This window comes from Vidua macroura, chromosome 1 (assembly GCF_024509145.1).
Source record: "Vidua macroura isolate BioBank_ID:100142 chromosome 1, ASM2450914v1, whole genome shotgun sequence".
Lineage (NCBI taxonomy): Eukaryota > Metazoa > Chordata > Aves > Passeriformes > Viduidae > Vidua > Vidua macroura.
In genome coordinates this window covers 116,546,795-116,563,212 of record NC_071571.1, presented here as the reverse complement: position 1 = coordinate 116,563,212, position 16,418 = coordinate 116,546,795, and the positions used below count along the sequence as shown (strand labels likewise).

At 38.4% G+C, this 16,418-nt stretch overlaps 1 protein-coding gene across 1 annotated transcript; it reads left to right on the top strand.

The window, feature by feature from the left end:
* Positions 1–619: 619 nt before the first annotated feature.
* LOC128809133 (cytochrome P450 7A1) lies at positions 620–7,280 on the top strand. The gene is made up of 6 exons (XM_053980868.1): positions 620–699; positions 1,967–2,207; positions 2,558–3,171; positions 4,492–4,622; positions 5,550–5,725; positions 6,353–7,280. The coding sequence occupies exons 1-6, from the start codon at positions 620–622 to the stop codon at positions 6,650–6,652; spliced, it is 1,542 nt and encodes a 513-aa protein (XP_053836843.1). The 3' UTR covers positions 6,653–7,280.
* Positions 7,281–16,418: the final 9,138 nt, after the last annotated feature.

Below are 16,418 nucleotides of genomic sequence, written 5' to 3'. Positions count from 1 at the left end.
CATTTTTACCCTTTCTTCCAGACAAATGTTGTTAGAGGAAGTAAGTCCACCTCCGCAGCCATCCCTTTGCCCAGCTGCTGAACCCTGCCGTTCCCTCTTGCAGTGGCACACCAGAGCCAGGGCAGCCCACAAGGAGAAGGGAGAGGGGAACAGGCTGGCAGCTGAAGGGCAGCACGGGCTGCAGCCACCAGTTAGCGCAGTCTGAATCGCCTGGACACCGGTCAGTAAGCATTTCATATATTGCTAAACTTGAACTATAAACTGCAATTGGTAAATCTGCAGGATAAATCAAAATACACCTGGCTAACCTTCATATTATCAACTCTTACAGCTGTTTGGTTACTTTGGAACTGCTACTGCTACGTGACATTAGCTCAAGGCCAGATCTGCAACTGTCTGCATCAATCCAGCGAAGCTTTCGGCAGAAAGGTGACAGAGCAGAGAGGGAACAAGAAATGGTTAATCAATAGCTTGCTAGGTTGACTCAGTGCCATTAGATACAGTAGTATACCCACTGTATATAAATTGTGACTTGTCTTCTGTTTCATTCTCAGTCACTTCTCCTGTCATCCTGGTAGTTACCCATTTTCCACTTGGAAGCTTTTGGGCATTACCAGAAATGTTCCTAGCATCCTGGATCTGGGAAATGGCAGTAATACTTTGTTGTGTGTCTTGGTTTCTTCTAGGGAGGAGGAGAAGGTAAGGACTCTCTGTAAAAGCATCTCAGTGTGCCTGGCCTTTATTTGTGTCAAATATCCTGCGTACATCACTAAGAGAACTGTAGTCAGACATATGCAGGACAGCACAGACAATTCTGTAGTTTGGTCTTTTGAGAGATTTATGTTCCAATTGAATTTTTGTGTATGAACTTTGCAATAATAGTGTAGTGATGCCTAGAGGTAGATACAAATCTATGCATAGGAGAGGTAATTAAAATATGAATATGTATGTCCCGATTTCCTAAAGTTCTGGGCTGTAATGTCACCTGTATTGTAATCACAGTGAATACCTACTTATATGTAATTATTGTTTAATACCTACTTACAAACATTTTTATATTATATCTAGTAACACGATTTAATTCCTGTAATACGTATGTACGAGGTATATTCCTTAAAAGCTTTTACCCTATGACACATTCACACAGGGAGCAAGTAATTTCCTTAATTCTTCTTATTTTCTAATTTCAGCAGTCATTTTCTAGTTTTATTTTTAAAAGTTTAATTTTAAAAAAGGTGAAAATAATTAACTTCATTTACTGTAAAAGCTGAAATATTATATGAAAGTTATTTCAGAAGTCATAATGCCCTTATACTGTTTGAGTAGAAAGCTGTTTCTACTCAAAGAAGAAAATAATTTAAACATATGCTTCACTTTAACTATCTGCTTAATTTACAGCATATGCTTGATGACACGTTGTCTGAAACACTAGCTCTTATGCTTACTGAGGATCAGAGCAAAATTCCCATATTTTTAGAAAGATCTGCTCCGTTAATGGGATATGCCAATAATAACAACCTTTCCATACTAAAAAGTTTATTTGCTTGGTAATCAAATGAAATTGTGGATAAAATTACCCAAAAATTATCTTAGACAATATCAGTGTGATGGATTATTTATTAATGTGACAATTTCATAGCTGTGTGTTAGCTAATGGCAATAATTTTGCATTTGAACAGGTGAAAAATATATGTCTGATCCAGGGAAAAGAAAGATGACATAATCAAACTGTTTTATTATGTGCTTTATTATGTCTATTAATAGTTAAAGTTGTTCTTTCTTACATAGCTTAGCTCTTAAAGGGGAGATAATTATTTGTAAATAAACTACTCATTTGGGATTTTTTTCTTAATTTCTTTTTTCACACTACACAAAGCCTAATATCAGTATTTTACATACCTGATAGTCCTGGAGAAGAGATCTTTATACATTATTTTAAACTGAGTTTTTGTTTTGTGTTTTGTAGGCGGCAAGGTGAGCCACCACTTGAAAATGGGTTCCTTCCATACCTGGGCTGTGCATTGAAGTTTGGTGCCAACCCCCTTGAATTCCTTAAAGAAAAGCAGAAGAAGCATGGCCACATCTTCACTTGCCATGTAGCAGGGAAATACATTCATTTCCTCACTGACCCTTTTTCATACCATGAATTGATGCGCCAAGGAAAACACTTGGACTGGAAAAAGTTCCACTTCGCTACCTCTGCCAAGGTATTCCTGGTTTTAATATCTAGCATACAACGTATCTGCTGACATACCCAGTTAATCCCTGTAACCATAACTATGCATTTGAAATAGAATTTGTTTCACATTTCTGCACCTTTACTAGTTTAAAATATTGTGGTCTTTTTTTACCTCTTCCTAAATGGAAAAGAAATTTGCAGTGATTTAGATTGTTCTAAGACTATAAATTATTCTAAGATGGTACATTATTTTATTATATTATTATCCTTCCCTCTAGTAAGCTATGAAGTTATACTTTGGCTTTTGTTTCTGTTAGACTTTATCATACAGGTCATGACAGGCCTTACTTACCATGCATACAATTTATTTTGTGACAGGCTTTTGGGCATGGTAGCATTGACCCAGCAGAAGGAAACACCACTGAAAATTTTCATCAGACTTTCATTAGAACCCTTCAAGGCAATGCCCTAGATGCTCTCATTGAAGCAATGATGGAAAACCTACAGTATGTCATGCTGCAGTCAAGAGCACCTAAGCTTCAGTCTAATACCTGGGTGACAGAAGGACTTTATACATTCTGTTGCCAAGTGATGTTCGAGTCTGGCTTTTTAACACTTTTTGGTAAAGAATTTAATTCAAATAATGACAAAAACCTATCATCAAAGCAGGAAACTGAGAGAGCTCATATCCTAAATGCTCTTGAAAACTTCAAGGAATTCGATAAGATTTTCCCAGCCCTCGTGGCAGGGCTGCCTATCCACCTCTTCAAGAGTGCCCACAGCGCACGCGAGAAGCTGGGAGAGGCACTCCTGCACAAGAACCTCCTGAAAAGGGACAACCTCTCCCAGCTTGTCACCCTCCGCATGTTCCTGAATGACACCCTGTCAACCTTTGATGACATGGAAAAAGCCAAGACCCACGTGGCAGTGCTCTGGGCCTCTCAAGCAAACACCATTCCTGCCACTTTTTGGACCTTGTTCTATCTTCTTAAGTAAGTCCCAATGGTTGTTGCGCCCAAACAAGCAAAATATTTATCTTTCAGAAACCAAGTCATTAGCACAGGTCAATTCCACTCCTTGATACCTGATCAGTGATTAAAAAAACTTACTATTTGCAATGTTGCTATGTTGTTCAGGACTTCCACAGAAAAGCCCTTCACCCACCTGAGAACCAGTAGTGGTAGCACAGAGCAATTCTTTAGAAGCTTTTTTTTTTGTTAAGAAACAGCACTCCAGGGCAATGCTACACTTTGTCAAGAAAGATTTGGAGTAAATCTATATGATATGGCATTAAAAGTGCTAGTTGCAGTCAAAACATTAATTGTATTAAAGGCTACAAGTAAAACTAGACATTTTTAGACCATCTCACCAGAGCAGGCAAAATGAGGTTTAACTTCATTATTGTTTTCACAGATACTTAATAGAAAATAATTTATATGTTGATAGATCCCACTGAAGCTCTACTGTAGATTGCCCTTTCTGAGCTTGCTACTTGTGAGATAAGTGCACAGTTCAGATAATACTATCAAATGTCTATTTTAGAGTGGGCCTTTCTGGATTATCTGCTTCAGCATAACTAACTTTGAAGTATGTGTCTAAATTTCTAACACTTTTATTTATCGTATCTACTTGCCAATGCTATTTTTTGAAGTTATTTAGTACTTTTTGCTCCAAGAATGCATTTGCTTTAGATTTCCTGGACTTGGAGTCTTTTAACACCCTGATTGTGCCTTCATCAAGACACTATTGCACCCTCTTTTATTGTGTCTATATATTTCACCAAAGTTCATATATTCCATGTCTGAAAGAAAGGCTAGATGGTGAAGGGTACTATGTGGGCTCTTAGTATTAAGAAGATTCTTTTCAGCTAGACAGAATATTGTCACATCAGCCAGAATAAAGGATGTTATAGAACTGATCTACAATCCTGTTCCTAAACTTTCTACCTGCAGTGGGGCAATTTCCTAATCTACAATTGGCTGAGTTTTTTCTTATTTTTGGCATTGCTTTTTAGTGATGGTACTGTTTATTACCTGAATTACACACATCAGTTCTGCTCCACTTGTCATTGCAGACAAAATCAAATACTTGGGATTCCTTTCTTTTTCTTTTTTTTTTTTTCTTTGAAGTTATCATACCTTTGCCAAGACATGAAAAAATGGAACTGTAGCATTTTGTTGCAACATTTTTATTTTAGAAGGTTGTACTTGTTGGCCAACAAAATAAATTTTAGTCAGGAAGAAAGTTAATAGCAAAACCACTTCTTGAAGAATTTTTAAATTTATGTTATATCGTTGCTCTTTTGATCTCAGGAGTCCAGAAGCAATGAGAGCTGCTAGCAAAGAAGTGCAAAGTGTTTTGGAAACTGCTGAAGACAGTATCAGCTTAGATGGCAAACATATTTCCTTGAACCGGAAACAGCTGGATAATATGCCAATACTAGGTATGACTATTTTATACAGGATTATTTTATGCAGAAATCACACTACAATTTCCATGGTCTTCTATTTATTAACATATGAATGCTTGCTATAGAATTCCCATGGAATTAGCAAAGAAACAGTAGAACAGGAAACTGTATGTACCTTAGCAACAACCAACACAACCAGGCTTCCCAATGTCCCAGGTGGTACTGAGACTATCAAAATTCACATGAATGGCACTTTTTCATTGGTATGTCTCAATAATCCTACACAGCTATGTAACATAGACCCATGGATAATTCTGAACAATATTTTCTTTGATTATGTCTTTAAATCAAATAAAAAGGTGTTGCCAAAACTTAAATCCCTATTATTATCATGTGAAGCAATGTTTTCTAATACCATTACTTCTATTTCCTCTCAATAATTTTCAGATTACAAGCACATTTTTCAGAAGTTACAGAGAATTTTGATAATGTTGCTTTTTAACTACTGTTACTTTAAAAAAATTAGCTAATATTGAAACAAAAAATTACCATATTACTTTTCTTCTGAGTATGGGCTTCTATACAGGACCTCTTAAAACTTCAGAAAATTCTGCTCACTGCACTGTTTCTTTTTCTTGTTATGTTTTCAGTTTTCACTGGTTTGGTCTTTATCTCAGAGTGAAAGTATGTCTCACTTTTGAACATTCTGTTTCATCCACTATAAGCATTTTTCATGGGAAAAGCAGATTAGGCTCTCAGTGATATCTGCAGAAGGGATAGAAATGCTAAAAAGACATGAGAAATACTTTCTTAGGCATTTAGAAAGTTAATATTAAAATATTTATTCTAATAAATTCAGGGTTTGATAATGGCTCTGAAATAGCTCAATATCCATGACCTGCCCCCAGTATATGAATACACTTTTTTCCATGGCAATCATTCCTTGTCCTCTCCCAACAGACAGCATCATCAAGGAGGCGATGAGGCTCTCCAGTGCATCCATGACTTTCCGAGTGGCCAAGGAAGATTTCACTTTGCACTTGGAGAACGACTTTTACAACATTCGCAAAGATGACATTGTAGCTCTTTATCCTCAGCTGCTGCATTTCGATCCAGAAATCTATGCTGATCCCTTGGTAAGTATTTTTTCCAAATTGCATTAAACTTGGTGCTCTGGCAGAAGTTAACAGGCCTTTAGATAAAGCACTTACTGGGGTGCCCCATGGCTGGTTTTCTGTTGTACCCCAGACAGTCTGTTCTTACACCTGAAGATGTGATAATAGGAAAAAAAAATAAAATAAAGGCAGTGCAAGCACTGTCTGCAAAACATGTTTTAGTGTAACCAAAAGGTGTGCTACCAGCCCCAGACAGCCTTCTACTTACTGCCTTCCTCAGTGAGGGAAGATCACCATGATGAGGGTCTTCAAAAAAGGATAAGGATAAAAGTTTCCCAAAGCCACAGAATTAAAATTCTTCCAGTTCTCCTTCTGCTGCATGAACAAGAATGCAGGTTACAATCCTTATTTTTAGAGGTCAGGACAGAAAAGGAGAGTTATCAGCAAAGAACCTGGGATCCTGTCCCACATAACAGAACTTCTCAGAAGCTACTCTTTCTAAAACAGCACCATGGGGGCTGGTGGTACTGTATGATACTTATTGCTGGAGACATCTCTTTCCCAGCCTGCATTTTGTGTCTTAGCAGCTTTATCTGTTTTTTGGAGGTATCCAAATATCAAGGAACTCTTTTGTGTGTTTAATTGCAGACATTCAAATACGATCGCTTCCTGAATGAGAAGGGAGAGGAGAAGACCGACTTCTACCGGAATGGTCGGAAGCTGAAGTATTATTACATGCCTTTTGGGACAGGCATAGCAAAGTGCCCGGGCAGGTTATTTGCTGTCCATGAAATTAAACAATTTTTGGCTCTGATTTTTTCATATTTTGAGCTAGAGCTTGTGGACAGTAATGTGAAGTGTCCCTCTCTAGATCAATCCCGTGCAGGACTGGGTATTTTGCAGCCATCCAATGACATTGATTTCAGGTACAGGCTGAAATGCTTATGAATATACGTTTTGTATTATGCAAATACACTATGTACTAGTAGTACATAAATACACTGTATATACTAACAGTACTAAATACACTCTATAACATATGCTTTATATACATTTTATGTATATATACAAATGAAATGCTTCAAGTCTTGGGGGAAAATCTATATGAAGATGCTAATTCACCATTTAGTGAAAAATGTGCACCAGTATGGTACCAGCGTGCAGTGGATTTAATGCTCTCTTTTGATGCAAATGTCTCCCTTTTTACCAACCGTTTTGAAATTGTGTGGATACAGCAGCCATTTTTTTTTCTGTCAGCAAATACTTTCCCACAGGTAGAATTTCTTGAGCTAATTCATAATAATTCCAAAATTGTACTACAGTTAAAACATATTCTTTTCTATAATTGAAATGTTTTGGGGGGGGGCTGGGCCTCCTCACAGGTGAAATAAAGTTTTTGTTATATAAAGGCAGATTCTCAATGGGGAGGGGTGAGTTTCCTGGGGAATTACATTTATGGTTTTATGAAAAACTAGAAGAAGACTTGAAAAAAACCTACAGAAATATTCACGTTCAAGTGAAATTGCAAAACTTGTATTATATTCTTTGTAAGATACTTATTTTTAGAAAGTGCTAACTGTGTTAAAATAAATTATATTGGCTGAACCAAATGCATCTCTAGACTGTTTGTTGTTTTAACATCTTAACATTATCAAAGGTTTATGCACTCATCCAAAGTCACCCAAACCAGTTTTAAATTAGCCAGCTCAAACACCAATATGGAGATAAATAAATATCTATCACATATTCACCAGTGGTTCTGGCTGCATTTAGCCTCATTGCCTAAACTCCATATTTCCATAAGCCTCTTTAGGTGTTCCTAGTCTAATTTCATTAAAGTTACCATGTAGTAGTATGCCCACACATTTTATTTTCAGTGGTAGCATGTCCAAAAGATCTTTTTTTTTCAGGGTTAATATAATTTGGACAGCATCCCTGTCCTTTTCTGCTGCAAGTGACAGAAGTCTGTATGTCACAAAAGTCCATTTTTTAATGAAACTTCTTTGGTCTGAAAGAGAGAACTTCCTTATAATTTGCTGATGTAAAGAACAAATGGACTTAAAACATTGTTTTTATCCTGCTTTTTTCCAAGAACTTATGGTCTGACCTTTTGTCCTTAACTCAAAAGTAAGCCTCATGACAGAAGATGAGATACAGAACTATTTGATATTTTCAAATTTCACATTCTGGCAAGATACCCAGCCTAGCTGATAGAACTCTTCCTAAATAAGGAATTTTTGATCGAGTTTTATCGAGAATTATCTATTCTTTTTTTTCTCACTATCCACCATGCTAAATATTCAAAGGTTAATAAAAAGATTATGCAGCATGTGCATAACACTTTATTTTGTGTGCAACACACATTTATTACCTGTGTGTTGTCTTTGTAATTTTATTTAATCTTTTTACATTTTCAAAGGAGAACAGAGAACACTGATTTCTCGCACCATGTATAATATTAAACAATTATGTATAATGCAAGGGGGGTTGAATTATTACTTTGGTTCTCTTGATAAGAGTGGTATCCAGTACAGCTTTTTTTTCACACTTCTGTCAGTTATATTTTGTATGATTTATATAAATTATAACATATTCAAAGTCAGCTAATTTGGAGAGTGAAAGCAAGCCTGACATGTGTCCTGGCACATGTTTTTATCATTAGAGTATCTTCTCCTTCTTTCTTAAATAAATCCTGCTTGAAACAGCAGTTTTTGAGGACAACAAGGCTATGCAATATTTTAAGAAAAATACACTTCCTTGATGAAAAGAAATTCAATATGGAATTACAACAGAAAAAAAGATAAGACAACTGCTAAACTAATTCTAGGTTGCTTCAAAAATTAAGCCTCTTTTACATCCCACTGTCCCCTTCAAACTGACTGCTCCAGATTTTTCTGGCTGTGGTTTAATGGGCTCTTATGAGTTCCTTTGGTCAATGAGAAATTGAAGTATTCAGTAGCTCCTCAAGCTGATCTGACTTTCAGCTTCCCAAGTGTGGGAGAATAATGGAAGATTGGTGAGGAAGATTGTGAACATGGTCAAATGCAAGCTGAGGTTTCAAAAACCACATACATCATACCAGTCGTTGTTTAGCCTCGTGCTGGACAGCACCAGTGTTCAGATAACATAGTCCTGTGATAGATTTAGAGGTATCCTGTTGAGCATGGGTGAGAATCCTGTCCTGCTGTGGGAGCAATCAAATGGCAGTAAACTACACCTGCATGAATCCCTGATACAGAGGGGGAAAAGAGAAGGTTTGGTGATCCCCTAGCACTCACAGAGCTCCATGGTGCCTGCTTGTGTGCCTCTTCCTGGGTGCTGCTTTGGGGATCCTCCCACTGGCATCATGATTTAAATCCAGCCAGCAACCAAGCACCAAACAGCCAGTCACTCACTCCCCAAGAAGTACGATCAGGGAGATAATCAGAAGGGTAAAAGCTAGAAAACTCATGGTTTGGTTTCAACAAAACCAGATTTTCTCTCCATTTCATCCATAGTGTTGTGGTTGTTCCTGTGTCCTGCCTGAGCTGGCTCACACACCAGGGAATACTGACAATAGAGAACTCAGGGGAAGGTAAAAACATTAGAGGATCACCCCACAGATTAAAGTCCAGTTCTGAATACTGTGGAGAAAATACTGACTAAAGTGCAGAATCACCACAAACCAGTGGAACCCAGCACTGTCACCAGACAGGGCCCCGCAAGGGTGGCTCAAGCGCTCCTGCCCAAACTCCTGTGGCACCATGGTCCTCACCACTCAGCCTGGGCCAGTCCTCTCTTGCTGGGGTAGCAGCTCTCCATGGATGACTGGATCACCTAACCCGTGTATTGATATGCAGTGTACAGAACAGAGGCAACCAGCCCTTTCAGCTCACTTCTGGACTCCTGTAGCCTGGGGATGATAAAGCATGTCTGCAGGGGACTCTTTTTCATATTGACCTTGTGTTATGCAGATGAAAAGACCCGGTATAAGTCCCTAAGTATGCTTCCACTTTGTGACAACAGACACGCAGATGAACAGTTTGAATCATTTAGATATGGATTTCCTTTTTTTGTTTTTATATATATTGGGCTATATACAAGTATTTTTGTTTACTGATGTAGATGCTAATTTTCTAACCTCAGTTAAACCCCTGTTAATTGCACAGATGCAAGTGGGGGGAGAAAAGAAAGTACAAGGTCTGTGGCACTATGCCTCAGCTAATGTAATCAAATACTTCAGCAATCAATACTCATTTGCCTTGCCAGGGTCACAAACACCACAAGGTTAGATCAGGGCAATTCTTTCTGCTGCCTCTCCTAAAAGCAGGACTTTTATTAGTACAGGAAAACAAAGAAAAATAATACTAAAACCGTAAGAGCAATTAGAAATATATTGGGCAGATACAGGCTGGTAGCAAGCAGGCAGCCTCTTCTGTGGGTTTGTATTTTACATTATATACTTACTATTTAAAATGCATGAAGAGGTATGGGCAGAAGAGGAGCAACGACCTTGGCCTTCAGGTGGGCACCCTAACCATTAGGATAGCTCAGGCATTTTTCTCAGGGAATTTGTAGCGTGTTTTCTCAAAAAAAAAAAAAAAAACCAAAACCAAAAAACAAAAACTGACTCAACAGGATGATTTGCATGACTCCCTGATAGTGCCCTTACAGACAAAGTGCTCTCTTAGTTGAGAGGAGATTCAATTTCAATTTGGGATTGCAGTCCCCGGGGAAGTTAGTGAGTTCAGTCTCTCCCAACCCCCAGGGGACAACTCTAAGCTTGTGGTTGTCCTGTATAGGGTGAGTAAGAGTGAGGGATAACTCTTGAGAGACACATAAGCATAACATAGATTAGGCACACCAGGGAGATTAAATGTTCAGATTTTTTTGGACCCAGATGAGCTGGACATTGGGTTGGTCAGATGCCTCTGAACAGTGATTTGGGGATTAGGAGCAAGGAAGAGCCAGCTAAGTGAGAACATGTGGCTCATAATCCAGCAGGAGGCATTTTGGGTGAGCAGATTGATCCTAGGCAGTGAAAATGTTCTAGATGTTAATGTTCTAAATGTTCTAAATGTTTTCAGGCTAAAAAAAAAATCTTTACTGATCATGGTGATCTTGGAAGCAACATGGTGACTTTACTAATGGAACATGACACCATTTCAGAAAACAAGACAGTTCTACAATTCTGAAACCATGCTGGCCACAGCTGTTGTAGCAGAGCTGAGTTCAGGCGGCCACTCTTCAACACGTCAACAGTGCTTTTGAGCATATATTTTTAAATCCTTCTTCAATTTTTTTAAGTCTTACAGTAGGAATATCAGGATAAGGCAGGTATCTATATTATGAGACCTCTTGTGCAAGTTTCTGATGAAGTAAAAAGAGGAAGCAAAAAGAGGAAAAATCATGGGATAATTTTTCTGAAATCATGAAATACATTTTAGATATAACTATTGCTTAGCTGATGATAGCATGCTTCAAGTTGTTCATCATCTTGGTCTAAGCAGAGAGCTGTGGCACCATAAATAGGTATTTGCCATTTATGAACTACACAGAGTGCTATATCTGAATGTCAACAGGCTGAAGACTGGACCATGATCTTCTGATGCTCCTGCTCATTGCAGGGGATTGGACTAGATGATCTGTAAAGATCCCTTCCAAGCCAAACTATTCTATGATTCTATGGTTCTATTGTCTCCTCTCATTTGCACCACCAGGTCCACACAGTTAAGGAATATACAGAGAACGCTTGACCATAATTACATTTAGCTGCACACAGGGGTTTTGGTGGTAAAAACAGTGATTGCCTCCTAATAACCTTAGAATTAAATAATAAAAAGGTTACATACTACTAACAGGAGTGCTATCAGTGTAAATACCCAGCTTGCTAACTCTTGTTTACTTTAATTTGTTTTCTGCCAAGACAGACAACTCTGTGGGACACATTTCAAATCAAATGATCTTCAGTGACCCATGAGTCATGAAGGGAGAGAGAGCTCATTTTAGAACAATTCACTAAAGAGACATAGATTTTTCAAATGAAAAGTTATTTTACTTTAATCGCCTATAAATAATATCCTGTGGGTTCCAATTATCTTTTCAAAGATAACAGTAATTTCTAAAATTTATCTTATCAGATACTGGATCCCATAGAAATTTTGAAAGATTAGAACACCTTGGCTGGCTGAATCTCTCTTGTTATGAGAACTCTTTAGTGCGACTGGACATGTAATTATTTCTTGGTAACATTCGTGCAACAGTTGATTGGAAAAGGATTGAAAATGGCCCCCAGTAACTGCAAACTTCAGACATAAAAACACCCACAGGCAGAACACTAAATACCATGGGCTGGAAGAAGTCAAACTAGAAGTCACTTCACCCTTGGTGAAATGAGCTCCCCTTTACACAGGGCAAGAACAAGCAGAGCTTCCTTGGGATGCTTAGGATTTGTGCAAGGTTCCTAAAGAAGAGACTTGTTCTCAGAGGTGCTCAGCAGGTTTCAAAAAACCAGCTGGTTTTCTGTTGGGTTCTGGAGGGTTTTGGGAAGCCTCCCTCTTCTTGTTAGCTGCAGGTAAGTACTCTGTGCAGAGTGCTGGCTGGTGGGAGCACAGAGTCAGTCCCCACTGTCTGCCCCGGGATGTGCCAGCTCTGCCAGCTGTGCCGGGGCCAGACTCGCCTCTCACTGGGTTTGTAGAGAGAACAGCGCCAGACCCCACCTCATCTTAGCCCGTGTTTCATATGGACACCTGGACTCTAAAGGTAAGCCAGATCCTGCAAGGCAATTGGAGGCAGATACGAACATTTTGTGCCTGTGAAAAGCTCTGTTCCCCCCTTGCCATGAGCTTTCATGTCTGGTTTGAAGCACAGGGTGAGGAGCATTGGCTCAAGGGTTGAATCAGCAGGCGAGAGGGGAACTGGGTCTTGATGACCTGCAGTGACCTCAGCTCTGCTCTGCTTTAATGATAATCGCTCCTTAAGCTGAGGGAAAGACTTCTCTGCTTTATGCAGCATTTCAGCTAGACTGCTCTGCCCAAGTAAGCAAAACCTTGGAAAGGTAAATAGTTAAGGGGGCACTTTCTAAAAATACATCCTCCACATTGAACGGACAATTTTATGGCTATTTTATTTCTTTGATGTAAGAACTTGGAACAAGGAATAATATCCTTATGAGAATTAAAAGCTGATGTTAAAACCAACAGGGAGAGCCATTAATGATGCAATTACATGAGTTGTGTTCACTCTGCCTCATACTCTTGGTACATTAGCTTCTTATATGTATTATTTAGACACAGCAAGCTTGGCTAAACAGACCAAAACAACTGTGGTCCACTGAAGTTCTATGTCTGGACTTAGAAAAGATTCTCCTGTGTCTGTAAAGAGATTATAGTCAGAGAACTGTCCCTGAAATCTGTTGATTTAATAATCCTGTGAATTTGCAGAAACCATAGCCAGAGAATAGGGGTGCTGGATGCAGATATAAGACATACACCACACTGCAGAGGTATCTGCAGATGAGGTTCCGAGTGAAGACACTGCAGCACCAGAAGAGAGCTGCCTGGCTGCAATTCGGAAGACCCCAGCTCCCTGCTGAAGTTCCTGGCACAGGCAGAGCAGAGGTGAGAGATGTAGGCCAGCACCATCTTGCCCCATTAATGATTTCTAAAACTGAATGGTAGCAAAAATTACTTGCTTATTTGTCAGCCTTCACTGCTAAGAATACTTTTACAATTATTATTTATTACTAATATTATTTCCACACAGATAAGGACTTGATATAAGACTTGTACAAACACAGAGCAAAACCACCATGCTTCTCCCAGGGATCTCACAATCTAAGGAAAACACAAGGTGAAACCACCCAGCTAGAAGAGGGCAAGGAAAGAATGAGGCAGCATTGCCAGAACGACAGCTAGTGGTCTGAAGAGACCAAGAGGTCAGTTAAGGTCAAGTATATCACTGACATCAAAGCATCTTGATCTGGTCAGATCGAAAACACTAGAACTAGACAGTTAATACCAGATGACAGAGACATGAGGATTAAGGTACAAAGCTTGTTGGAAACAAAAAAAGTTTATATTTGATACTATAAAAATGCAGGATAAGATAGCAATGGAGGAGGGATGACAGCATAGATAAATGGCCTTTGTGGCAAAAATACAAATGGAAGTAGCAGGAGAGGAGAGGGCAGCACTGGAAAATTACTGCAGTGCAAGGAGGAAACACTTGGGTGAATGTTTTGTTAGGAGAATGGCTATGGGAAGCTATGTCTTATCAGCAGGTATGCAGAAGGCAAGACAACATCAGAACATGAATGTCACAGAAATAAGCTTGCATTAGGTAACAATGTTTAGGGAGGAATAAAAGGTTAAGGGAGGGCATGACAGGGTGGCTCTGAGGAGATACAATAGGTTGAAGTCAGAAGATGAGGAGAAGAGGTCTGCAAGAGCATGGCTCTTTGGAAACCGTGAATCTCAATTTCTAGAGTAGACCTCGGACAGACCCTATTCCAAAAAGTTACTCTGTAAATAAAATACAACAGGCTAAATCCACATGCATGTACTATGCAAATATTTGCCACCACTTTGATCAAAGTAATTAGATGATAATGTCCAGCCTTGAAACTGGCCTCGAACAGCGTTTATTAAGGTGTTCCACTACTACAGCTATTGCTAAAGATCAGTACATCAAAGTGTTCCATCAATCAGCCTTGAACCTTGCGCAGAGGACTGCCACTGAAGCCATACAGAGTATAATGTATCTGGAGCCTGACAAAAAAGACACACATGCAGCCATCACCAGCACCATAGAACCACTATTACAATTTATGTATTGTCAAAAATATGCTGGATAACAAGAGGTAGCTAAAGAAATACAGGATTTTACTGCTTCTTATGCTTATCTGGGGAATAATTATAATATTTTTGAGGCAAGTTTTTTTCATAACCTAAAAGCCTTTCTTTCTAGTTCCTAATTTCAGTGTAATAGAGATTTTTGTAATGAGTATGTGGTAAGAATACGAGAAAGAAAGGGATATAATGGGTGCCACATATGTAAATGAAACTATGTTGTAGTCTGAAAAACACTAAATTTGCGCAACCATAGACTACAGGAAAATAAGGTTTAAAAAATATTTGAAGTCCTGTTTTGAGAGTGACAGACACCCAAAGTAAGAGTCAGTTCACAAGATATGAAACATGAATTAAGTTTCAAAATTCATACAGCCAGTGGAGATCTGGCCAGCATATGCAGGCAGCTGAACACCAGCAGCTGTCAAAGTATGTGGTGTTACTTTAGGGTAAACCAAATAAATCTCTAAATTGACATGATGGCACTCACAAGGCTTTGACTCATTTGTCCCCACACAGGAAGCAGAGACATTTGAAATACCCTGTAGTAACCCCGTGTATCTGTAGCCTCCCATCATACAGACTTACAGTCCCAAAAATCAGGTGTCGAGTCTGTTGACCTCATGGTGTCTTCAGAAACTGAAAAGCTCCAGGAATCTGACTGTGGGATAGCTGCCTGATCAAGCCCTAAACCTCTACTGAACAGAATGGGAGCTGGGTATTTTGCTCATACATAAAAGTGCACAAGTAGATACCTACATTTAAGTGCCCTAATCTCTGAATCCCATTCTCAGAGTTTTGAGGACCATCAAAGAAATGCAAGCTGTGAATTCAGTTTTGGTCATCAGCTTTCAAAAGTAAATTTTTATTTCAACAGGAACAATAGCTATTGAGCATGTAAATAATAAAACTGCCCTGGAGATTTCTGCTCTTGATTACACTCTGAAAGGAGGTCCTAGAGAGACAGATTTTTTGGTTCAGGAATTGTATCATGTAATTTTTGCATAAGCCAGGCAAGTCAAGATTGCACTGATCTGGAAAATACTTTGGCCAACAACTTCTGAGAGAAAAATGCAAATTGTAGTCACTCAAACCAGCTATTCAGGGTTCATATTTCCTGAATTACAAATTTCAATTGGAAAAAAGAAAATTAATTCTTTCCTTCCGTTGTATTCCATTGACACATTCCTGGTTTTCTTCCCATTTAAAAAGCTTTAATTTCAAAATTACTTCAAGTTAGAAGATTAAAAGATGGAAAACATATGATTTTATTTAATTTGATCTATACTGGCTGTCACAATGTTTTGGTGTGCTGAAAACTCTGACATATTTGACTTAGGTCAAATCTTCTAAATGGCTATCATCCAATTCTTTCTGGAATTAATTATTTTCATAACTTTGCTAGTAACTAAAACTTCTTTTCAATCTTACTGATAGAACTGTTAACTTTCTCCTACCAGGCACTCATGTATTGAAACATATGAAGAACTCATACAATATTTACTTTTGAAAACATTTACCAACCAATTCTTTGGAGTTCTTACACAGTAAAAGTTCCCCAAGACACTTAGCACTGGTTTGCTTCCTGTTTTATCAATATCAGAAGGAATTTAATCTAAAACTTTCACCACAGGAAAGGAAGGCATTGTGTACTGCTCTTGAAATTCTCCTCTATAAAATTTAGAATAAGGAAAAAAGTAACTTTGTGTATTTCTATTAACTTGAATGAACAGATATATCAAAGCAGATTCCAAAAATAATTTTCTATCTATTGCTGTATGCACAAATATAGATCCATCAAACTAGAGAGATGTTTCTGTCTGCTGACATTAAATTTTGATATGCAACTATCACAGCCATAAGGCACAAAACAGTTGATGAGATGC

Coding starts and splice junctions, on each gene's coding strand:
- LOC128809133 (XM_053980868.1), top strand. CDS start 620: ATGTTCCTAGCATCCTGGATCTGGGAAATGGCAGTAATACTTTGTTGT. Junction 2,208..2,557: donor ACTTCGCTACCTCTGCCAAG/GTATTCCTGGTT, acceptor ATTTTGTGACAG/GCTTTTGGGCATGGTAGCAT. Junction 3,172..4,491: donor ACCTTGTTCTATCTTCTTAA/GTAAGTCCCAAT, acceptor TTTTGATCTCAG/GAGTCCAGAAGCAATGAGAG.